Raw genomic sequence first — 25,411 nt, 5'->3', positions numbered from 1 at the left:
GGCTGCATACTTGTGCTTGCATTGCAAGGAATGGGGGAGGTACAATTGAACACTGCCCTGGGACAAGGACTTGCACGGGGATAGTTGCAAGTCTGCATCTTCTGATGCGGAAAGGATCACTTATGATGGGCACACTTTTAGTCAGTGACCTGGATGTCAGAGATGCTTCCAGGGGTCTTCCCCATGCTGTTCCCATGTCTTTTCAGCACTGTATGCATGTGTCACACAGCACATGGCCAGATAAGGTTGTAAAATGTTAAAATGACATTTCCCGGTGAATGCATTTGTCACGGTTGAAAGCAATACAAAAGTGCAAAAACGCATAAAAAATGCTACTTGTGAACATAGCCCAAGGTGTGGAGGAGTATTTTTGTTTTTGGTTATTTATTTTACCTTATACACAAGTCTTTACCCTGGAAAGGATGTTCCTTAACATATTTCACAGGAAAGGAGTTTCAGTTTTGTTTTTGAACGTTTTATTGTGAGCCCGTAAAAGTGGCTTAATACCTCTGACCATGTTGTTGACAGCAGTGACCTGGGGGTCAGAAATGCTTCCTGGGGCGATCCCCATGCTGCCCCCATGTCTTTTGAGCACTGTCACTATCGTTTTGGGCACTTTTTAGGCTTTCTACAGACTGCCGGGGGTGGCGCCGGAAAAATGCTCGGGTCTCCCATAGACTAACATTGGGCCCGTTGCTCGGATCGAGCACCCGAGCATTTTAGTGCTCGCTCAACACTAAGTTTGACCACACAAGAAACATCTGGTTACAAGTTGCTGTTTTTTACCTTCACTTATAGAAAAAAACAGAACGCTCCATGTTTGGTGTCTGCGCTCGTCCGCAGCCGGGTCATCTGTGCAGCACATTACAGGCTCTGAGGACAAAACCACAGGAAATAATGGGGACATTGGGGGGTTTTTGTAATTTCTCTGCACTTAGAATTTTCGCCCTTTTCCTGTACATCACAAGGTAAAATGAATGGTGTCGGTGAAAAGTACAACTCGTCCTGCAAAAAAGCCCAGGTACGGCTATAAAGGGCGGAAAAAAAAAAAAAGTTCTGGTTCAAGGGAAGGAAAAAAAAACCAAAGTGCGGAGACAGAAAATAGTGTGGCACCTGCCCTGCAGGCCTCACAGTGCAATAACTCATCTAACTGGAATTGCATTTATTGGGAATTACTAGTTATGCAATTGCCTACAGTACAACTTCCACCAACGGGTTAATGTGTCACATGGTTTTGTTATTGTGTGACGTCATCCACGGGCAGGTCCTGTCCGGTGTGTACTCTACATAATAGAGACATAATGCTTTTACAGCAGATGCTACTATTGCTCACGTGATATCATCTTTCTCATGCATAGCTTACTAATAGAATGTGGACTCTCCGGGCAGTGTGACCAGTATAATAAAACGTCAGCTAATTACTGAGCTGCCAGGACCTGCAGCTATGGAGACACACCCCACGTGACGCGCATCAGCCTATCAGTGTAGCCTCTCCTTTCCTGTCTTTTGTATCATGTGACTGGGGAGGATCTGGGACGGAGTGCAGAGGCGGCTATAAGAAGAGCAGGTCAGCGCATCCTCGCTCAGTGCAGTCACGTGTCTGTGTGGTCCGGGGCATGTGGGGCATGGCGGTCCTCAGAGGGAGGCAGGGGTTGGCCTCTTCAGCTGGAAAGAAGAGCTCCGGCTGTAGTGGTTGCTATGGGCAACGCCACTTTTATTTTACTCCTTAAAATAACCAGAGTGTCGTGCAGTGATGTTACAACCGGGCAAGAGAAAAAGAAAGAAGGTTCCCATAGTAACCAGTCCCGGCTGTGCTGTTATTGTCTATTTAGCATCAGGACATCGGTCACTAGAGGTTATTATCACTGCCGACGGGGAGAGCTCAGTCACTGCTGCAGATGGGGAGAGCTCGGTCAGGGCCGCAGATGGGGAGAGCTCGGTCACTGCAGCAGACGGGGAGAGCTCAGTCACTGCTGCAGACGGGGAGAGCTCAGTCACTGCAGCAGACGGGGAGAGCTCAGTCACTGCTGCAGATGGGGAGAGCTCAGTCACTGCAGCAGACGGGGAGAGCTCAGTCACTGCTGCAGATGGGGAGAGCTCAGTCACTGCAGCAGACGGGGAGAGCTCAGTCACTGCTGCAGATGGGGAGAGCTCAGTCACTGCAGCAGATGGGGAGAGCTCGGTCACTGCTGCAAATGGGGAGAGCTCAGTCACTGCTGCAGATGGGGAGAGCTCAGTCACTGCTGCAGATGGGGAGAGCTCAGTCACTGCAGCAGACGGGGAGAGCTCAGTCACTGCAGCAGACGGGGAGAGCTCAGTCACTGCTGCAGATGGGGAGAGCTCAGTCACTGCAGCAGATGGGGAGAGCTCGGTCACTGCTGCAGATGGGGAGAGCTCAGTCACTGCTGCAGACGGGGAGAGCTCGGTCACTGTGTGGCACCCCAGGGGTCTGGTTTTCCACAGTAATGTAATGTTATGTCTGAGAGCAGGTGGGAGGTCCTTTGGTCAGGGATCCTGTGCATGCCACACCTCCTGCCCAGTCTTGGGAGGGGAAGAACTTCCCCTGTATAAACCCTGGGCTGAGGCAGGGTTAGTCAGTCAAGGAGAGTAGAGACAAGAAACAGCAGAAGCAATACTACTACAAGTCAGGGGCTGGCAGCTGCAGAGCTCGCCCTGACTGAGAAGCTTTCTTACCGGACCCGGCGTCCGAGGCTGTGGGGACTAACTCTTACCCAGCAGCAGAAGCCGACCGGCAGGGGATTGCAGGTCCTCAGGCCCAGAAACCCGAAGGCACGGTCACACGCGTGGGACCAGCACCGCCATCGTGGAGCGGAAGCCATTAGAAGGCCCCGAGTCACCGGCCATACGGGTGAGCACCACACGGTACACTCAGGGACGTGGGCTACTTATATCCGCTTCTAGCAAGGTAGCCAGAAGAGTACAGTCAGTTTGGGAGGCCTACAACTCTGCCTGGCCAGGGGAGATCCCATCTGCTCAAGGACTGACCAGGCCCCGTTCACTAGCAAGTACTCCGGGAGGGTCTATCGTTGTTACCAGTAAAGACCCTGAATTACACCGCACCGTCTCTGAGTGGTTCCTGCTACCCCCATCATCCACATCTGCTGCCCTGAGGCCATACCCTCCCGTTGGGGGTTATACCATCTACGCTGCACCATCCATCCACCGGCCTCAGCGGACTGTCCTGCAGCGGCAGCTCCATAGCTGCATTCAACGGGTGGCGTAGTCGTCCTACATCTACCGCTGTTACATCGCCGCTCAGTTTCACTCCCTGGGCACGGACCGGGTCACCGCCACGAGACTACAACCCTCAAGAGATCCGGCTCCGGGTAAGCTCCCGCGTGCGCAACGCAGCGCGACACAGGCCCAGGGGCGCGTCAACTTTGGCATAGTCGGCAGGATTTCGTGCCCGCAACCACCGGGTACTGCGTGCCTGAAAGAGACTTTTCAAACTTACCTGTGGTGAAGATTCCCGCCATCCGGCGCCATCTTCAGCCTTCTTCCCGCCATCGGTGAAGTTTCCCGCCATCCGGCGCCATCTTCTGCCTTCTTCCCGCCATCCGTGGAGTTTTCCCGCCATTGGACGCCATCTTGAGGACGCCGCGCGGGAAGAAGAGGGGCGTGGACTCCGAAAGCGCGCGAGAACTGAAGCCCCGCCTCACGTCCGGACGTTGCGTAAGGTCCTGGAAGGAGCCCAGCAGACGCCGACGTCACAGGAGCGCGACGGAAGGTCCTCAACCCTGACGATCCACTGCGGAGCCGCGGCCTACGGAACAGGATCATCGCAAGGTAGGCCACGGTCCACTAGGGGGGAGGAAGATGTCGGATACGGAGGAGAGCTTCACTGCCTCAACCCCCGCCAGCGCTACCGCTGCTGCAGTTATGCCCTTCACCATGCCCTATATCCCGGGAGCAGCTTGGCTACCCCAGTACTCAGGGGAGTCACATACCCTGCATGACTTTAGAGAAAAGCTGGATAGCCTCTTCCAGGTGTACCCCCTCACAGAAGAGCAAAAAGTGAGCATCCTGGTGGCCCAACTAACCGGGGCAGCCAAAAGGGAAGTAAAATCCTGGCCACCTGGGAGGAAGACTGTCGCAGGGATACTAACCCGGCTGAAGGACACCTTTGATACCCGCACCTCAGCCGAGATTAAGCTTAGATTCTACGGGTGCAAGCAGCGAGCGCATGAGAGTATAAGGGACTATGCACTAAACCTACAAGAGGCCCTGAGGGCCATTAAGCAGACCGACCCTGATGGAGTGGGAAACGAGGACAGGCTGTTGACCGAACAGTTTATAGAGGGACTGTATTGTAATACCCACCGAACCCAGTTGCGGGCAATGGCCTTACAGGATCCCCATCTGGGCTTTGCACAGTTCAAGGACAGAGCCATCCGGGTGCTCCGAGAACCGGCACCGGGTGGCGTTGTGACCCACAAGCGCCCTGCTATCACTTACCACCAGGAGGCGGCGCCCTTGTCGGCAGGGCCTGTGGGAGCTGATGCGCAGGCTTTGGACAATGACCCGGCTCCAGACCTACACCATCAGGTCCAAGAGCTAGCTAAGAGCGTTGCTGCGCTAACCCGAACTGTGCAGTCTTTACAGGCTTCCACCCCAGGGAAGATCCAGCTGGCATCCGGACCGGAGGACATCCCGTGGCGTCGACCAAGGAGGACCCCACCGGCCAGAGGAAGACCCAGTGACCGATACAGCGAGGACGGACGACCCATCTGCCGCCGCTGCAATCAACCTGGACATATGGCAAGGTACTGTTCTTTAAACGGGCACAACCTGGGGTAGAGGGCCAACCCCCAGGAAAAAGATCACCAGGCCCATCGAACTGGCGCGACAGATATGTGGGAGGACGTCCAGTCTTGCCTGTGGTACTGGATGGCATTCCCATGAGTGCCCTACTGGACACCGGGTCACAGGTCACCACCATCCCGTACGTGCTCTTTAAGCAGTACTGGAATGACTCGGATATTACCCGCTACCCTGACGACGACTTGAGTATCATCGCCAGCAATGGCCAGCCCGTGCCACAGATCGGATTTAAAGAGGTGACCATCAAAATCGGTAGAGTCGAACTGGCAGCACAGGGACTGATCATTGTAGATATTGACAAACATGAGAGTCACCCAAAAATAACTCTAGGAACTAATGTAATTGAAAATTGTCTTGCAGAGGTGATTTTCCTTTTACAGCAGGTTGCCAAGAACGCCAGCTCCGGCGAGCAGCGGGTGCTCCAGAAAGAGATCCGGGCACTGATGCGACGGCAACAGGTGGAACTCTCCGGCGGTGAGATTGGTAGCGTAAGAATGTGTGACCCTTTTCCTATTGCCATGCCCCCAAAAAGTGAAATGATGATTTGGTGCCGGGCAGCTATTGGTCTGAGAGGTAGAGATTACCAGGCAATGGTAGAACCAGTTTACTCGGACAGTCGGCCCACCATTTTGACAGCACGGGGGGTGGTTGATGTACGCCATGGGAGGGTGCCCGTTCGCATAATAAATATCGGGGAGAGGGAAGTGTACCTGCCCCGGTATGCCACGCTAGCCAAATTATATACCATTAACCAAAATTCTATACAATCTGTGGAACCCTTGCCTCCATCTCACCCGGAGGAAGGTAACGGCTCTAAGAAAAACATGGAGGACTGGTGTCAGCAACTACATCTGGGTACTGACTCCACTCCCGCACACCAGAAACAAGGAGTCTATCGGGTGGTTCAGGAGTACGAGAGAGTGTTCAGTAAACACCCGTTAGACTTCGGGCGAGTCAAGGGGGTAGAACACCACATCCCCACGGGAGACCATCCTCCTATAAAAGAGAGGTATCGACCCGTACCCCCTGCCCACTACCAACACGCCAAGGGGATGCTTAGAGACATGAAGGAGGCTGGGGTGATCAGGGATAGCTGTAGCCCCTGGGCAGCTCCACTAGTCTTAGTCCGAAAGAAAGACAACACCATGAGGATGTGTGTAGATTACCGGAAAATCAATCGTATCACACACAAGGATGCGTACCCCTTACCAAGGATAGAGGAGTCATTGGCTGCTTTAAGATCTGCTAACTTCTTCTCTACCTTGGATCTCACTAGCGGGTACTGGCAGGTTCCTGTAGCAGAGGCGGACCGGGAGAAGACCGCATTCACCACCCCGATGGGACTTAGCGAGTTCACCTGCATGCCGTTCGGACTCTGCAACGCACCGGGAACCTTCCAACGACTAATGGAGTGTTGTCTGGGCCACAGAAACTTCGAGACGGTCCTGTTGTACCTGGACGATGTCATCGTATATTCCAAGACGTATGAGGACCACCTGAAACACCTGGCGGAAGTGTTCGAAGCTCTGGCAAGTTACGGCCTAAAGGTGAAACCCTCCAAGTGTCACCTCCTGAAACCAAAGGTGCAGTACCTGGGACACGTGGTGAGCGCTGACGGAGTGGCTCCCGACCCTGATAAGATCACCGCAATTAAGGAATGGCCAAGCCCCTCCAGCGTAAAAGAAGTGCGGCAGTTCCTCGGGTTGGTAGGCTACTACCGAAGGTTTATTCCCGGTTTCACCAAAAAGGCAGCACCTATGCAGGACCTCCTGATAGGCCAGTCCCGGAAGGCCAAGAAACAGAAGCCGCCCTTCAAATGGGAGAAGCTGGAAGAAGAGTCCTTCCGCCAGCTGAAGATGGCCCTCACGGGGGACGAAATCCTGGCGTACCCGGATTATAGCCAGCCCTTTATCCTCTACACCGACGCCAGTAACATCGGGCTAGGAGCCGTACTGTCCCAGATCCAGCAGGGGAAGGAACGAGTAATTGCCTACGCCAGCCGAAAACTGCGACCCACCGAAAGGAACCCCGAGAATTACAGCTCATTTAAGTTAGAGTTCCTGGCCGTAGTATGGGCAGTCACCGAGCGCTTTAAGCATTACCTCGCTTCTTCCCGGTTCACCGTGTACACGGATAACAACCCGTTGGCACACCTGGACACGGCAAGACTCGGTGCCCTGGAGCAGAGGTGGATGGCCCGTCTGTCCAACTACGAGTTCACAATCAAATACCGGGCAGGACGCTCCAATACCAACGCGGACGCCCTGTCCAGGATGCCCAACCTGCCGGACGGAGGAGAAGATCCGGAGGGACTGGAAGAAGTTGAACTCCCTGCATTCCACCGTCATGGGACTATCCAGTATTCCCACCGGGTAAGGAGTAAGCAGGCTGCTACGTTGAACCCCTTACCCCACTACAACTGGGCGGAAACGCAAGACAGCGACCTTGCCGTCCAACTGGTGAAGGAGATGCTGACTCGGCCGGAGGCTCGCCTTGAACCAGACGCTCCGGAGGAAGCCAAACAACTATGGGCAGAGAAGAGTCGACTGTTCCTTTACAAAGGGAAGTTGTGCCGCAGAATGGTTAACTCCCGGACGCATGAATTACTCTGGCAAGTAGTGGTGCCACGAAGAGACGCAGCCATGGTGATGGAGGCATACCACGACGGAGCTGGACACTTCGGGTGGAAGAAGCTGGAGTTCCTGCTGCGCGAGCGGTTCCACTGGGTAGGCATGAGGGGAACCATCGAGAAGTGGTGCAGAGACTGTGGCCCGTGCAACCTGAGAAGGAAGGACCGTGCCAGCCAGAAGACTCCCCTGCAGTCCATCGTCACCCGGCAACCGTTGGAACTGGTAGCCTTGGATCATGTAAAACTGACCCCAAGCAGAAGTGGCTACGTCTACGCGTTAACCATCGTGGATCATTACTCCCGGTTTCTGGTTGTCGTCCCCGTCAAGGACTTAACGGCTCAAACAGCAGCTAGAGCCTTCCAGCAGCACTTTCGCCGTCCACACGGGTACCCGGACCAAGTGCTGACGGACCAGGGACCTGCCTTTGAAGCGGAGGTCTTCCAGGAATTCTGCAATCTGTATGGCTGTCGGAAGATAAGGACGACACCCTACCATCCGCAAACTAATGGACTTTGTGAGAAAATGAACCAGGTGGTAATGGATCTTCTAAAAACGTTGCCCCTGGAAGAACGCAGTCTGTGGCCTGAGAAGTTGCCCGATCTGGTGGACCTATACAACCACATCCCGGTAGGTTCCACCAACTGTACCCCGGCTTACCTAATGAGGGCAAGACCTGGTAAGTTACCTGTTGACCTGGAAATGGGAGTCCTGACACCCGAGGACACTTCACCAGAAACAGACTGGGACACAGAGAGGCAGCAGCAGTACCGGAGAGTACAGGAGAGCGTGGAGCGAAGTCTCTGTCAGGCTAGGGATAGACAAGAGAAAACTTACAACCAGTATGCTCCCGCTGTTCCCCTGGTACCCGGAGAGCAGGTCTTGAAGAGGAAGAGACGGCTCCACAAGTTGGACGACCAGTGGGAGAAGGACCCGTACACCGTACTGCCCTCAAGCCACGAGAACCCGAAGGTTTGTACCATCAGTAAAGACGGAGGGGAAACTACAGCCATTGTATCCCGGGACCACCTGAAGAAGTGTCCCGAACAACTGAGGAACCCTGAAGAGGAACAAGAAGACCATCGACCCGTAGAGGAAATGGAAGATATGGTTAGTACTGTGCTCGGGGACTTCCCTCGGTCTTGGACTCAAGTCAATGGTGCAGTTGTGGTACCCGTACTCACCTTCCTCCAACCAGCATCCCAAGCACCTACGGAGCAACAGGTAGAGCTGGAAGAACAGCCGGTCCAGGAGGCAGAAGACTCCACACAAGCAGAACAGGAGGATCAACCCTCTGCTTATAGTGAGCCTGCCGTACCCCTAGTGAGCCAAGGAGCCGGTAGACAGCTGCCCAGTTTACCCTTGACAGCTCCTACACCCTGTAGTTCAGGGCCAGACAGTCAGCTCCGTAGGTCCACTAGGGCCACTAGAGGCCAGTTACCCGCACGCTGGAGGATTTGAAGTGTATAAATTGTTTTATTTATGTTTATCTGTGTATTGTTGCTTGTGTATAATTTTGTGTTTCCAGTTATTTTTAGGAATCCTTGGTGGATTTACCGGGAATCCTTGTACATAGTTGGAGCGTAACCCAGGATGGACTAGAGACTGTTAAGGACTCGGGGTAGGACAGACCCCTACCTGGTTACGTCTCCCTGTTTTGGTGAAATGGACACCTTGCTTTCTTCAAAGACTACACCCGGTTACGGACATGCCGTGACCACCTTTATGTGTTTCTTCTTATTGTACTATTATTGTTGTTATATCTTGTTATGTTTTTTCTAAAATATGTTTAGTCCCGGAGTACTAAATTTCACTAGGGGGGAATGTGGCACCCCAGGGGTCTGGTTTTCCACAGTAATGTAATGTTATGTCTGAGAGCAGGTGGGAGGTCCTTTGGTCAGGGATCCTGTGCATGCCACACCTCCTGCCCAGTCTTGGGAGGGGAAGAACTTCCCCTGTATAAACCCTGGGCTGAGGCAGGGTTAGTCAGTCAAGGAGAGTAGAGACAAGAAACAGCAGAAGCAATACTACTACAAGTCAGGGGCTGGCAGCTGCAGAGCTCGCCCTGACTGAGAAGCTTTCTTACCGGACCCGGCGTCCGAGGCTGTGGGGACTAACTCTTACCCAGCAGCAGAAGCCGACCGGCAGGGGATTGCAGGTCCTCAGGCCCAGAAACCCGAAGGCACGGTCACATGCGTGGGACCAGCACCGCCATCGTGGAGCGGAAGCCATTAGAAGGCCCCGAGTCACCGGCCATACGGGTGAGCACCACACGGTACACTCAGGGACGTGGGCTACTTATATCCGCTTCTAGCAAGGTAGCCAGAAGAGTACAGTCAGTTTGGGAGGCCTACAACTCTGCCTGGCCAGGGGAGATCCCATCTGCTCAAGGACTGACCAGGCCCCGTTCACTAGCAAGTACTCCGGGAGGGTCTATCGTTGTTACCAGTAAAGACCCTGAATTACACCGCACCGTCTCTGAGTGGTTCCTGCTACCCCCATCATCCACATCTGCTGCCCTGAGGCCATACCCCTCCCGTTGGGGGTTATACCATCTACGCTGCACCATCCATCCACCGGCCTCAGCGGACTGTCCTGCAGCGGCAGCTCCATAGTTGCATTCAACGGGTGGCGTAGTCGTCCTACATCTACCGCTGTTACATCGCCGCTCAGTTTCACTCCCTGGGCACGGACCGGGTCACCGCCACGAGACTACAACCCTCAAGAGATCCGGCTCCGGGTAAGCTCCCGCGTGCGCAACGCAGCGCGACACAGGCCCAGGGGCGCGTCAACTGCAGCAGACGGGGAGAGCTCAGTCACTGCAGCAGACGGGGAGAGCTCAGTCACTGCAGCAGACGGGGAGAGCTCAGTCACTGCTGCAGATGGGGAGAGCTCAGTCACTGCAGCAGATGGGGAGAGCTCGGTCACTGCTGCAGACGGGGAGAGCTCAGTCACTGCTGCAGACGGGGAGAGCTCGGTCACTGCAGCAGACGGGGAGAGCTCAGTCACTGCAGCAGACGGGGAGAGCTCAGTCACTGCAGCAGACGGGGAGAGCTCAGTCACTGCAGCAGACGGGGAGAGCTCAGTCACTGCCGCAGACGTGGAGAGCTCAGTCACTGCCGCAGACGGGGAGAGCTCAGTCACTGCCGCAGACGGGGAGAGCTCAGTCACTGCAGCAGACGGGGAGAGCTCAGTCACTGCCGCAGACGGGGAGAGCTCAGTCACTGCCGCAGACGGGGAGAGCTCAGTCACTGCAGCAGACGGGGAGAGCTCAGTCACTCCCGCAGACGGGGAGAGCTCAGTCACTCCCGCAGACGGGGAGAGCTCAGTCACTGCTGCAGATGGGGAGAGCTCAGTCACTGCAGCAGACGGGGAGAGCTCAGTCACTGCAGCAGACGGGGAGAGCTCAGTCACTGCTGCAGACGGGGAGAGCTCAGTCACTGCCGCAGACGGGGAGAGCTCAGTCACTGCAGCAGACGGGGAGAGCTCAGTCACTGCCGCAGACGGGGAGAGCTCAGTCACTGCCGCAGATGGGGAGAGCTCAGTCACTGCCGCAGATGGGGAGAGCTCAGTCACTGCTGCAGATGGGGAGAGCTCAGTCACTGCCGCAGACGGGGAGAGCTCAGTCACTGCCGCAGACGGGGAGAGCTCAGTCACTGCAGCAGACGGGGAGAGCTCAGTCACTGCAGCAGACGGGGAGAGCTCAGTCACTGCCACAGACGGGGAGAGCTCAGTCACTGCTGTGACCACTGGGGCAGGAGTCTCCAAAAGCCGCTGTGCAACATGTATTTCCATAACCCCATAGAGATGAATAGGAGCTATGGAAACAGCGCAGCACAGGGGCAGCAGGGCACATATGCTTCAAGGGAATCTGTCACCACATGTGACATAAACTATTAAAGGGAATCTGTCAACCCCCTGGGCGATATCAGACCTCTACTATGGCCCTACAGGATATAGAAAATTAACTCTATACTTACCTGTATTGCCTATTGCAGAGAAATCTGGTTTTATAAAGTCTGTTTTCCAGAGGCTTGGTGTCCAGGGGACGCCCAGCAAGCCTCTTCTATCTGCTTTCTATTCCCCTAAATCGCTGCCTCTGTGCTAAATTACCATATTCCCCCCTCCTCTGCATGTCACAGGGCCCTGTGACGTACCTTGCCCTGCCTCCCCTCCCGCACATGCGCAGAGTGCCGCTCCCATGGAGCGCACTTTGTTTCCCTCTGGCCCCGTTTGGTTGCATACTGCCAGCGAAGCGGAAGTCTCAGTGACTCACCGTCGCTTGCGCAATACAAGGCTGCGGCGTAGTACGCAGCCAAACGGGGTCGGAGGGAAACAAATCGCGCTCCATGGAGGGGAGGCAGAGCAGGGCCCTGTGACGTGAAGAAGAGGGGGGACTATGGTAATTTAGCACAGAGGCGGGGATTTAGGTGAATAGTAAGCAGATAGGAGGGGTTTGCTTGGCGTCCCCTGGACACCAAGCCTCTGGAAAACAGACTTTATAAAACCAGATTTCTCTGCAATCAGACCTCTACTATGGGCCATACAGGTAAGTATAGATTTACTTTTCTATACCCTGTAGACCCATAGTAGAGGTCTGATATCGCCCAGGGGGTGACAGATTCCCTTTAATATGGACATACAGGTTACTGAGGAGAGTCCTCCCTGTATGCCTCATATCAGATACCTTATTGCTGATAAACCATGTTATCACTTTATATAAATGGCGTCTTCCAGGCTCTGGGGAACAGGAGAAATTAACTTTGTCTTCTTGCAAACACATTTGTTGCTGCTCTCTGAGCTCTGCTGTATGGTAACAATATTACATCCTGTCTGCCTGTGAGCTGGAAACTGAGAGGAACCTGCAGATGTGTCAGGTATAATCACATGCAGCTCTGCAGTGAGATCAGGAGAGCAGAGAACGGCCATCACACAGCACAACTCCCCCTTATATATATAATAACCTCTGCAGGCAGAGTTATCTTCCAGGCAGTGTCCTCCCCAGAGCCTGTATTTTATGTCACTATTTGTTAGGGTGCTTTCACATTGCGTTCCAGCACCCATTTAGTGGCTCCATTGGGGCTTGCGGTTGAATCTCCCACAAAACGGGATTCAGACGTATGCGCTGACGGGGCCATAGACTATAATGTTGCCAATAGCATAAACATGCGCTCTGCTGTGCATCATTTTCAGGCGTATACACCTACTGAAGGCAGACATCACATGAGATATGCCAATTCTGGCACTTGGCCTGGCTCTTCCCGATTGCCCTGGTGCGGTGGCAATCGGGATAATAGTTTATGGGGTTGATGTCAGCTGTGTAATGTCAGCTGGCATCAACCCCTGGGGTCAGTACAACCCCTGGCAAAAATTATGGAATCACCGGGTTCGGAGGATGTCAGACATGGCACAAAACTAAAGTCATTTCAAATGGCAACTTTAGGGCTTTAAGAAACACTAAAAGAAATCAAGATAAAAAATGTGGTACTCAGTAAGGGTAATATTTTTCACACCAAGCAGAGGGAAAAAATTATGGAATCACTCAATTCTGAGGAAAAAATTATGGAATCACCCTGTAAATTTTAATTTCCAAAACTAACACTGCATCAAATTAGATCAGCTCGTTAGTCTGCATCTAAAAAGGAGTGATCACACCTTGGAGAGCTGTTGCACCAAGTGGACTGACATGAATCATGGCTCCAACACGAGAGATGTCAATTGAAACAAAGGAGAGGATTATCAAACTCTTAAAAGAAGGTAAATCATCACGCAATGTTGCAAAAGATGTTGGTTGTTCAGTCAGCTGTGTCTAAAATCTGGACCAAATACAAACAACATGGGAAGATTATTAAAGGCAAACATACTGGTAGACCAAGGAAGACATCATAGTGTCAAGACCGGAAACTTAAAGCAATGTGTCTCCAAAACAGGAAATGCACAACAAAACAAATGAGGAACGAATGGGAGGAAACTGGAGTCAATGTCTGTGACCGAACTGTAAGAAACCGCCTAAAGGAAATGGGATTTACATACAGAAAAGCTAAACATAAGCCATCATTAACATCTAAACAGAAAAAAACAAGGTTACAATGGGCTAAGGAAAAGCAATCGTGGACTGTGGATGACTGTATGAAAGTCATATTCAGTGATGAATCGCGAATCTGCATTGGGCCAGGTGATGATGCTGGAACTTTTGTTTGGTGCCGTTCCAATGAGATTTATAAAGATGACTGCATGAAGAGAACATGCAAATTTCCACAGTCATTGATGATATGGGGCTGCATGTCAGGTAAAGGCACTGGGGAGATGGCTGTCATTACATCTTCAATAAATGCCCAAGTTTACATTGATATTTTGGACAGTTTTCTTATCTCATCAATTGAAAGGATGTTTGGGGATGATAACATCATTTTTCAAGATGATAATGCATCCTGCCATAGAGCAAAAACTGTGAAAACATTCCTTGAAAGAAGACACATAAGGTCAACGTCATGGCCTGCAAATAGTCCGGATCTCAATCCAATTGAAAATCTTTGGTGGAAGTTGAAGAAAATGGTCCATGACAAGGCTCCAACCTGCAAAGCTGATCTGGCAACAGCAATAAGAGAAAGTTGGAGCCAGATTGATGAAGAGTACAGTTTGTCACTCATTATGTCCATGCCTCAGAGACTGCAAGCTGTTATTAAAGCAAGAGGTGGTGCAACAAAATACTAGTGATGTATTGGAGTGTTCTTTTGTGTGTTTGCTTTTCATGATTCCATATTTTTTTCCTCAGAATTGAGTGATTCCATAATTTTTCCCTCTGCTTGGTCTGAAAAAAAAATGACCCTTACTGAGTACCACATTTTTTTATCTTGATTTCTTTTAGTGTTTCTTAAAGCCCTAAAGTTGCCATTTGAAATGACTTTAGTTTTGTTCCATGTCTGTGATCTGCTTTTTTTCAACAACATTAAACAAGTGAATGAACATCCTCCGAGCTCGGTGATTCCATAATTTTTGCCATGGGTTGTAATAGAGAGGTGTCTATCAGACACACCCATTACTAACTCAGTATTGAATCCATGCAGGTCTGCCATAGTCCATCGATTCTGCCGTAGTCCATAAAAGGATACCTGAAAGACATAAAAAGAGAGGTAAATAAATAAAAACAAGTAACCCTCTCTCATTCACCTATTTATTAATACAAAAAAATCCTTGTAGCTCTGATGTAATCCATAGTGTTCCCACGACGTCCAGCAATTCTGTACTGCAGCCTAGGTCACTCCTGGTCATGTCTCATGAGTGATGATGTCGGTAACCTCATCGCTCGTGATACATGACCGGGAGTGACCTGTGATTGCCGTACCGAACCAAAGCTACCGACTCCTGCGGGACGCGGCAGCTCTGAACAGCGGTGACATCTGTAACTACACTCTATGGACACTGTGCAACAGGAGACAGGGTGTCCTATAATATCTCCTAGCTTATTATATTCAGTATGTGAGCCTGCCTTGTGAAATGTCATGTAATAGTACAGTGCTGACTCCTGCTGGAGATGGGATCCTCAGCCTGGGAGACAGATCAAGATATTCTCTCTACAAGAGCAAAGATTTGTGCAGCCCACAGCATGGACCATGGTACGTCCGTGCTGCTATTTAGGCTACAGCCTCAGTATTTGGTCAGTATTTTTTCTCAGGAGTGGGAGCCAAAACCTGGAGTAGGTGATAAATGCAGAATTGGCGACTTGTTTCTATTATACCTTTTCTCTGATTGTTCCTCACCCGGTTTTGGCTCCCACTCCTGAGAAAAAATACTGACCGAATACTGACCAAATACTGATAGTGGGGCCGTGGCCTTACAAATAGAATCTGCTGTGCCGGCTATGTAGAAAACTCATTACTGTGCAAATCCTGCATGGTATTATTATTATTATAGAGCCATTTATTCCATGGCGCTTTACATGTGAATAAGGGGGTATACGTGCAAAAACAATTACAAAAATCTTGAACAAAAACGCAACAGCAAACTGGTACAGGGGGAGCGAGGACCCTGCCCGCGAGGGCTCACAATCTACAATCTACAAGGGATTATGGGTGAGGATACAGTAGGTGAGGGTAGAGCTGGTCGTGGAGCGGTGGTTACTGCAGGTTGTAGGCTTGTCGGAAGAGGTGAGTCTTCAGGCTCCTTTTGAAGGTTTCCACGGTCGGCGAGAGTCTGATATGTTGGGGTAGAGAGTTCTAGAGTAGGGGGGACGCACGGCCAGAAATCTTGTATGCGATTGTGGGAAGAGGAGATAAGAGGGGAGTAGAGCAGGAGATCTTGTGAGGATCGGAGGTTGTGTGCAGGTATGTACCGGGAGACTAGGTCACAGATGTATGGAGGAGACAGGTTGTGGATGGCTTTATATGCCATGGTTAGGGTTTTGAACTGGAGTCTCTGGGTAAAGGGGAGCCAGTGAAGGTCCTGATCTGTCAGACAGTAAAAGCAACTTTGTGTGCAAATCTAGTATGTAATTATAATTGAAATGTATTATATTTAGAAACGTCATTTAACAGAATTTGTCACTGCTTTCAGATTGCAGCCTCCATGGCAGCAGTGGACAGCTTTCACCTGTTATACAGAGAGGTGGCCAGATCTTGTCACAACCAATTGGAGTTCTTGGCTGTGGTTGGCGCCCTGTACACGGCTAGGAAAGGTCTGTTCATCCTGTATGATTGTTACAGCCTGATCCAGCTCCATGTTACCCCATGTCTGCTGCGGAAGAAGGACCTTGTCCAGCAGTATGGAGAATGGGCGGTGGTGACTGGTAAGTAGTAAACTGAGCTGAGGTTGGAGAATTTCATAGGATCTGACTCATTATCACAGTGGAAGACAAAAAGTGGTTTACATGTGTTAAAAATTGATATTTATACAAGTCACTAATACACTTTCATTATCAAAGCATCACCGATGTCCCCCTGTCACAGGCCCGGATACCAGCACAGACCGGATAGCACAGACGGGTCTTCCTTTGCTCTCTGTGTTATGTGAGAGGGAGACAGAAAAGGGGCTGGCTGACTGGCTCATCTCCATAGCAGAGCCAGCCCCCTTCTCTGTCTTTAGGTACGTTACTGATGGCAGGAATAATAGGTTAAAAACTGCCCTGCCGGACAAAGGATTAAGGATGAATGGAGCCGAGGATCCAGGAGATAACATGCTTTTTATTTGTCTATGCGTTTCGAAGTAGCACGTCTTTATACATGTCACTGACACATGAAGGTGAGGAAGCGCTATTCTGTGCTGTGGTGCGATAACGGACTGGAGCGGACAACGGGACATTGAGGGAGCTTTGATAAATTATAACCACTGCGTCATCTTTGCAGTTTTGATTAGTAGCTAGTTATGGTGTCCTCACTGTAAGCATGCCCATTTTGCCTTAAGTGACATCCTGCTTGGCAGAGCAAGCACTAGTATGAAATGTCAATCAAGGCAGAGCGGGGACAGTATGACGAGTCACCATTGTAGGGCCGCCCGGATGACTATTGGACTAAAGGCTGCCCTACAAAGGCAATAGCTGAGTACTCATTTGGCCATGAGTTATCTCTCCGGGCTCCCCCATATACATGAATTTCCCACCCCCATATAGACCACACTGATATCAGCAGGTTTGGCCAATTATAGTCTAATGTGGGGGCATTAGCGAGGACCTCCCACTGATGTGGGGCTGCCCTTTTTATTTAATAAGCCCAAGACTTGTGAGGTTAGTGGTTACTAAATAAAAGTTAATGTCAAACATGCTCATAAGTGATCTTAATGCCATCCAAAAAGGTCTGACTTTCTAGCAAAAGTCAAGCCAAAACTTTTAGGTCATGGAACCAAAGTATGGAGAGCGGGATCAGACAACTCTTGGCGGCCGAGGTGTCACCCAGCACTGTCACGTACGTTACCGGATGGTAACATGACCAGAGCGGTCATCATTAGCAGCAGCTTAGTAGAGTATGCAGCAGCACTGGGTCACTGCAAAGGGCAAGATCTCACTCCATCAGTGTGAGTGGGGTCGCTGAGGGTTGTGGGACCCCACTCTGGATGCCTTTTGTTAGGAAGTCAGGCTTTTTTGAAGGGCATTAGGGTTAGTTATGACTTTAACTCCTATTAAATAAAAGGGGCAGCACCAGATTAGGGATAGGTGCACCCTAAGTTCTTTGTTTTCCTAATAATAGCAGTGAGGGTTGGACCAAGGGCATGGTTAGGACTTGGTCCACCTACGCTATACCAGCTTGCCAATAGATTAGTAATATTAGCTATAGTGATGGGCTCCCTAATGAATATGGACTCTGATGATAACAGAAAGTTTATGATAATTAGTACAAACTAACAGAGCCGCACTGTTATAAAGCTGGGTAACAGGATATACACACTGCATGATTTATTCAGTATAATATATAGTACTTTGGTGATATATTCTCTTTTAGTCAGCATTATTTTCATCATTAGAAACCTCCTAACCTCTTAGGTGATCTCCTATATCGCAGTCAGACATTTTTTTCCCTACACTACACATATTTTTGTAAGTCCTAGTCTAGCCCTGGAAAGCCAAAAAATCTGACTGTCGGAAAAGAGAAATGTAAGGAGGATGCCGCCTGGTTTTGTAAGGAGATCACCAAGGGATTTGGCTAAATTGTTTTTTTTTTTTGCATTTTCCTCCTAGGTGCCACCAATAGCATTGGCAAAGCATATGCGGAAGAGCTGGCAAAGTGCGGCATGAATATGCTACTGATCTGCAGCAATAGAGCGCAGCTACAAAGTGTTTCAGAGGCCCTCAGTGGAACTTATGGAGTTAATACCAACTTTATTGATGTCGATTTCAGCCTGGGTCGTGAGGTGTATCCTTTGATTAGGGATACATTAAGGAATTTGGATGTTGGCATTTTGGTGAATAATGCTGGAGTGTTTGACGAGTATCCAGAACGGGTTGTTGAGGTTCCAGAAGATAAAGTTTGGGAGATCCTTCATGTCAACATAGCTGCTGCTGTAATGATGGCTCACATGGTGCTGCCGGGAATGGTACAGAAGAAGCGAGGAGCCATCATCAATGTGATACCGGCGTCTGGTGGCAAAAGTGGCTCCCAGACAGCTGCCTCTAAGGTTAATATTGTCTGCACATGAGCCTCTCTACAGCGTAACAGTCGTAACTTTACAAAAACACCATTTATTTCACTGTCTTTATACAGGCAATTATCGGGATCATTTTGAGTAAAAATGAGCAGATGTAACTATAATCATTCTATGTAATGTGGATTAGATCCTAACGAGTTAGTACAGTTCCCATATAGATTGCATATTGTCGGCAGCACATCCTCTGATTTCATGGGGAGATGTGCTGCAAACAATGATGATGCTTTTAAAGACATAGAAAAAAAAGTGATCAGCCTTCATAGTACAATGTTAATCTGGCCTAAATCATACTTACAACCTTATTAATAAAAGTGCCTGAAAGGGTCTTCACGACTAATGACTCTTTTTGTGTTTTTGCCTCACTGCATTTTGGCTTCCATGACTTTATTTCACTGACTTGGCTGTGTGAGGTAATACTGGAACAATTTCTTCCTTTTCCTGACGTGTGAAAATACATCACATGTCAGATGCCAGTGTATGGAGGGGTTTCAGGAGCTGCGCCCACGCTCCTGAATAGAGATAATTTCAAATTGATGTCAGAAACTCTGCATATTCAAATTGATATATTGCTCCACAGACTATTATTAAAATGAACATAAAGAGTAATTGTATACAAGGTACTGAAATATAAATAAATAAATATATAAAGTGCTCAGTGCAAGAGTACAAAGATAATTAAACGATGAAAGGAAACCCAAGGTAAAGTTTCCAAAGCAATCATATTGTACATAGTGCACATAAACAAATTGTTTTAATACACTGTGAGCAGAATTATTAGGCAAGTTGTATTTTAGAAGATTATTTTTATTATTGATCAACAACTATGTTCTCAATCAACCGAAAAGACTCATAAATATCCAAGCTTAATATTTTTGGAAGTTGGAGTGTTTTTTTTTAGATTTGGCTATCTTAGGAGGATATCTGTTTGTGCAGGTAACTATTACTGTGCAGAATTATTAGGCAACTTAATAAAAACCAAATATAATCCCATCTCACTTGTTTATTTTCAGCAGGTAAACCAATATCAGTGCACAAAATTTAGAAATAAACATTTCAGACATGCAAAAACAAAAACCCAAAAAATTAGTGATCAATATAGCCACCTTTCTTTATGATGACACTCAACAGCCTTCCATCCATAGATTCTGTCAGTTGCTTGATCTGTTTTCGATCAACATTGCGTGCAGCAGCCACCACAGCCTCCCAGACACTGTTCCGAGCAGTGTACTGTTTTGCCTCCCTGTAGATCTCACATTTTATGATGGACCACAGGTTCTCTATGGGGTTCAGATCAGGTGAACAAGGGGGCCATGTCATTATTTTTTCTTCTTTTAGACCTTTACTGGCCAGCCACGCTGTGGAGTAGTTGGATGCATGTGATGGAGCATTGTCCTGCATGAAAATCATGTTTTTCTTGAACGATACCGACTTCTACCTGTACCACTGCTTGAAGAAGTAGTCTTCCAGAAACTGGCAGTAGGTCTGGGAGTTGAGCTTCACTCCATCCTCAACCCGAAAAGGTCCCACAAGTTCATCTTTGATGATACCAGCCCATACGAGTACCCCACCTCCGCCTTGCTGGCGTCTGAGTCGGAGTGGAGCTCTCTGACCTTTACTGATCCAGCCTCTAGCCCATCCATCTGGCCCATCAAGAGTCACGCTGATTTCATCAGTCCATAAAACCTTTGAAAAATCAGTCTTAAGATATTTCTTGACCCATTCTTAACGTTTTATCTTATGTTTCTTGTTCAAAGGTGTCATTTTTCAGCCTTCCTTACCTTGGCCATGTCCCTGAGTATCGCACACCTTGTGCTTTTTGATACTCCAGTAACGTTGTAGCTCTGAAATATGGCAAAACTGGTGGCGAATGGCATCTTGGCAGCTTCATGCTTGATTTTCCTCAATTCATGGGCAGTTATTTTGCACCTTTTTTGACCAACACGCTTCTTGCGACCCTGTTGGCTATTTGCCATGAAACGCTTGATTGTTCGGTGATCATGCTTCAAAAGTTTGGAAATTTCAAGACTGCTGCATCCCTCTGCAAGACATCTCACAATTTTGGACTTTTCAGAGCCCGTCAAATCTCTCTTCTGACCCATTTTGCCAAAGGAAAGGAAGTTGCCTAATAATTAAGCACACCTTATATAGGGTGTTGATGTCATTAGTCAACACCGCTCCTCATTACAGAGATGGACATCACCAGATTTACTTAATTGGTAGTTGGCTCTTAAGCCTATGCAGCTTGGAGTAGGACAACATGTATAAAAAGTATCAAAGTGATCAAAATACTCATTTGCCTAATAATTCTGCACACGGTGTAGTAAAGCAAAAAGTGCAGTCTGTAGAGAGAAAAAAAGATATGATCTGAGTTTGATGGCCCCAACGCGCGTTTCGCACTCAGCTTCTTCCAGGGGGGTGGGTATCGTGATGGTGATGGCGTTTTAGACATTGAATCCTCTCCTTATAAGTGTGGTGCTTTTCCCCCTCCAGGCTCATCTGGAAGCCTTCAGCCGACAGCTGGCATCTGAGGTGTCGTCCAGTGGGATATTTGTGCAGTGCTTAACTCCTTTATGTGTGGGAAGCAAATCTACATCATCTTACAGGCCCTTACCAATGTTTGCTCCATCTCCTGAAGTTTATGCTCGTCATGCTGTGAGAACATTGGGCTTCTCCACCAGGACCACCGGATATTGGGCTCATTCATTACAGGTAGTGTACGCTTACAGTTAGCTTGTATTCCAGTACCTACTTTTTTGCTTCCATTTTTGTTACAAGTGTTACTTTACTTTCCTGAAACAATTTGTTTGAAAAAGCAAAGACTGATGTAATAAAAACCCAGGCTTTATACAAGTGTGACCCTTTATGCTGGCAGGAGATTGGGTCTGATCACTGGTGTCGTGGTCCATGCTGTTGGCCACACAGTATATTGAGGGAGTACTTACCACAGTTTAGGTGAGCTCAGCTAAACTGGATTTTCATCTGTTATTTTAGGCCAAATTCACACACGTTTGAAGCTTAGAGAGTGGAAACAGTAGAATGTGTGATGCCTCTGTCCTTTACATTTGGAAATGAAATATGACTGTAGAAAGCCATATGTACGTAGACATCTTTTGCACAATTGCTGTAAAGTGCTACATCATTTAATGGCGCTTTAAAAGAAGCATATAGTCAATGTTTCTGAACTCGTAAGACTGATCCTCCCCAATAAGAAATGTATCATCACAAAATCATATTCATTTATTAAAGGGAGGGGATCTAACCCCTTAAAGTGGACCAATCACCAGGTCAAAACTGACTAGTTTTTGCTCTTATTTAACTTCCATTGATCCTCTGAGCATTGTGCTTTTTGTTTTTTTCAAAATCCGCCAATATGGTTCCAGAGATATGAGGCTTTTTATTTAGTGCTACTTTTCATGGACTTTACAAGGGGGCGGTGCTGATAAGGTAGATCAGCCTAAAGACGAATAATGTGGGAGCTACGCCCCAAAATAACAGGGGAAACACGCCCCAAAATAATGTGGGAGCCACGCCCCCAAATAATGTGTGAACCACGCCCCCAAATAATACGTGGGCCACATCCCTTAGTAAAGGCCATATAAATCTAGCTTTGAATATAAAGACCCATATCTCTGGAACCCCCCTGGGGGCAGTGGGAATGCACTGTGTGCACAGTTATTAGGCTGTTTGTAATGTTGATGGTTAATTTTATTACAGAGATGTCAGTCAAAACAATAAGAGAAAAAACCTGAATGTTTAAGAAAGTAGAAGTGTGGTTTAGTCTTTTCTAGGAGAATATCTGTGTGCAGAATTATTATGTAACTACCGTATCTTTCTGATTATAAGACACACTTCCCAACCCCACCCCACCCCACCCACCAAATTTGGGAGGTAAATGGTGGTGCGTCTTATAATCCGAAGGTAGCTTACTGTGGGAGGGCAGCTGCGGTGGAGCGGGGTCACAGGAGGGAGAGTCGCTGCTTCAGGAGGCCAGCGGTGGCAGGAGTGGGGCGATGCTGCAGGCCCCAGGCTGGGAGGAGGGGGTGTCCCTGTTCTGCGGGCCATGGACTTGCTAAGCGGAGTCCTCTTCCTATTGATTTCCCTGTGGTGGGCTTTGGGAAAATGGCCGCTGGAGGTGGTGCATGCGCAGATTGAGATCTTGGTCTCGTCTCCCAACCTCTCGTCTCCCCAGATCTCAATCTGCACATGCATCACCTCCAGCGTCCATTTTCCTGGTCTCCTGAAAAAGCGACCCTGCCTCCTGTGACCCCGCTCCACCGCAGCCCCTTCCCTTCCCCCGGTAAGCTACCGTAAAATGGGATTATAAGACGTACCACCACTTTAATTAAAAAACTCTTTTTTTTTTCTATTTTCCTCCCCAAAGTTGGGGTGCATCATATAGTCCGCAAAATACAGTAAATGAAAAATGCTAATTTTCCATCTCATTTATTTTCGCCAGTTAAAGTGAGAATAATAACCAAACTACTCAAAATGTACAAAAATACATTTCTGACATTTTAAAAAAATATCAGGGATCAATCTAGTGTCTTCTAAAAACTGCCAGGATTTGGGAGTTGATTTGAGTCCATCTCCACCAATAAAGGTCCAACTAGCTCATCTTTAATAACACCAGCCCATAGCAGTACCTCTCCTGCACCTTGCTGGCATCTGAGTGGAAGTGGAGGTCGGTGCCCATTACTGATCCAGCCGTGGCCCATCCATCTGGTCCATCAATAGTCACTCATCTCATCAGTCCTGAAATCCTTTGATCTGTCTTCAGATATGGGGAATGTTGTGTCCTATCCACATTGTCTACTTCCCCAGACTTACATCTAATCAATAAAACTAAAATCTGATACATGAGACCTTTTCATGAATCCTGTGCCCTCTTCTTGCTGTGAGTTGGTGACGCTCAGCTCATGGACCTCCACCAACGTTATCATCTGATGCATCTGTGTCAGGAAATGCTAACGAGTAAAAAGGGAAATTTCCTATTTAAGATATCTACTTTGTGTTTTACTCTACTGTATCAAACTGAGGTATCATTATTTGAGTTAATACAGTTTTTCTCTATCTCATACAGCTTTCTGCAAGCCGATGGTTTCCTGGCTGGTTATGTAGATCTATAGGAAGATTTGGCCAGCAGTGATAAATGGATGTGATGTTGTGACCAAGATGATGTATTTCACCCTTGTGTTGTTTCCACCGTGGTGCTAGCTATTGAATCGTTATGTTCTATGTTCTTGTTCTTTGGATTTGTAAGTTAATATCATCCGAAATTAAGACTTAATTAAGATATTCCCATCTTGTACATTTGCGGTGTATAAGAAGCTGATCCCACCATTGGGAATTGCATCTTTCTCTATAATCTTTTTTTTCACATGCTGCTTTCAGTGACGAGGTGGTCGGAATTCCCATACAAATTAATGGGATGTCCGACCATTTCTCTACAGACAGCGAAGCTTGGACCCCGTTTTGAGACTTTTTTTTTTTTTTTTAGAAAGTTGCTGGTTCCATTGGTAGGATCTACTATACATTTATAGCATATATTGTGGACAGACCATAAATGTACAAAATGGGAATACCCTTTAACCCCTTCCTGATAGCCACTTTATGCGTGGTGCAGTGAGCAATAGGTTCCCACAAAGTGCCATACATATATATGGTGCAGTGTTGGTTCTGCCTCTGGAGCTGAGTTGGTGGCATTAGCTGCATGTGCCAACTGTAATGGCAATGATCGGATACCGCTGTCTCCCTTATCATCCCTTGCCCACTTCCCCACCACAACCTGATTGCAGGGCAGGGTACTGATGGTTGTTATGGCTTTCCAATCTACCAGCTATGTTGGCCTGTTAGGCTTTGCCTTAAGCAGGGTCTAACTAGCCAAGTGAGTCAATGTAAGACTGACAGGTCTAACACCCTGCAATATGGTGTTCCAGTGTATTAGAAAAAAAATCTGTCAATTTAATGTTTAACTCCAGCAGTAGGTCTAAGTAAAAATGTAAAAAAACAAACAAAAAAAGAATGGTGGTCTTGGCAAAAATATAAGATTGAATTCATAAAATGCAATAATTCATTATAAATAGCAGGAGGCAGTATTAAAATAAAAAAATTATATATTGGAACTGAGAAGTTAAGTGAAAGTGCATCAATACATAAATCTTGAATGTATATTGAGGAAACCATGACGTGTGTTTTGCAGTCAGCTTCCTCAAGGGCTTGGGAGATTGAATGGCTCGGATGAAGTGTAAATAGGTTGGAGGAGGAACCCATAATGACCAAAGGCCAACAGGATCAAAGATACCCATGTGCATGTAAGAATTAACCAGAGGCAGCCCATACCGGTATGGATAAAATAGGTGACACCAGCTGTTATCAGGCGCATACCAGCCTGCCAGGAGTGCGTAATCTGGAAGTAAGAAAGTGCTCCATTATAGGCGTGGGCAGCATGCTCTCCAACAGTATTATGTAATATTAGGTAAGGGCAGTCGTGCCAATAGTGTGCATCATAAAGAAGCCACAGTCCAGAGAAAGATCACTCACACGCTAACCACATGGGCTCCACCAGTAGTCATATATTAGGTAAGGGCGATTATATCAACAGGGAAAATGGCGAAAAAATAAAGATATGGTAATAGAGCAAGGAATATCATACTAAATGGGGACAAGGAGTGACGGAGGAGAGAATGATAAAACGTACATACATATAAAATAGTAGCATAAATATGTGTGTAGATGAAAAAATGTGTATAGATGAAAATAATAAAATATAAAATGAAAAACAATGTGTTAATGCAAGTGGTTGCTTAAAC

At 48.3% G+C, this 25,411-nt stretch overlaps 1 protein-coding gene across 2 annotated transcripts; it reads left to right on the top strand.

The window, feature by feature from the left end:
* Positions 1-1,412: 1,412 nt before the first annotated feature.
* LOC141174414 (inactive hydroxysteroid dehydrogenase-like protein 1) lies at positions 1,413-25,374 on the top strand. Of its 2 annotated transcripts, none has more exons than XM_073659329.1 (5): positions 1,413-1,567; positions 16,023-16,254; positions 18,136-18,572; positions 21,093-21,311; positions 23,683-25,374. In XM_073659329.1, the coding sequence occupies exons 2-5, from the start codon at positions 16,035-16,037 to the stop codon at positions 23,746-23,748; spliced, it is 942 nt and encodes a 313-aa protein (XP_073515430.1). In that variant the 5' UTR covers positions 1,413-1,567; positions 16,023-16,034; the 3' UTR covers positions 23,749-25,374. The 2 variants fall into 2 exon arrangements, with proteins under 2 accessions (XP_073515430.1, XP_073515429.1); XM_073659328.1 differs by lacking the exon at positions 1,413-1,567 and adding an exon at positions 1,598-1,855.
* Positions 25,375-25,411: the final 37 nt, after the last annotated feature.

Source organism: Phyllobates terribilis, unplaced genomic scaffold (genome assembly GCF_046119375.1).
Source record: "Phyllobates terribilis strain yellow unplaced genomic scaffold, ASM4611937v1 Scaffold_13__5_contigs__length_258822181, whole genome shotgun sequence".
NCBI lineage: Eukaryota > Metazoa > Chordata > Amphibia > Anura > Dendrobatidae > Phyllobates > Phyllobates terribilis.
This window is presented reverse-complemented; position numbering and strand designations above follow the sequence as displayed.

What these genes read in the sequence shown, in the direction of transcription:
- LOC141174414 (XM_073659328.1), top strand. Translation starts at nt 1,754, where the DNA reads ATGTTACAACCGGGCAAGAGAAAAAGAAAGAAGGTTCCCATAGTAACC. An exon ending in CAGGACATCGGTCACTAGAG is followed by an intron (nt 1,856 to 16,022) that starts GTTATTATCACT and finishes CACTGCTTTCAG; the next exon opens with ATTGCAGCCTCCATGGCAGC. An exon ending in ATTGGGCTCATTCATTACAG is followed by an intron (nt 21,312 to 23,682) that starts GTAGTGTACGCT and finishes TATCTCATACAG; the next exon opens with CTTTCTGCAAGCCGATGGTT.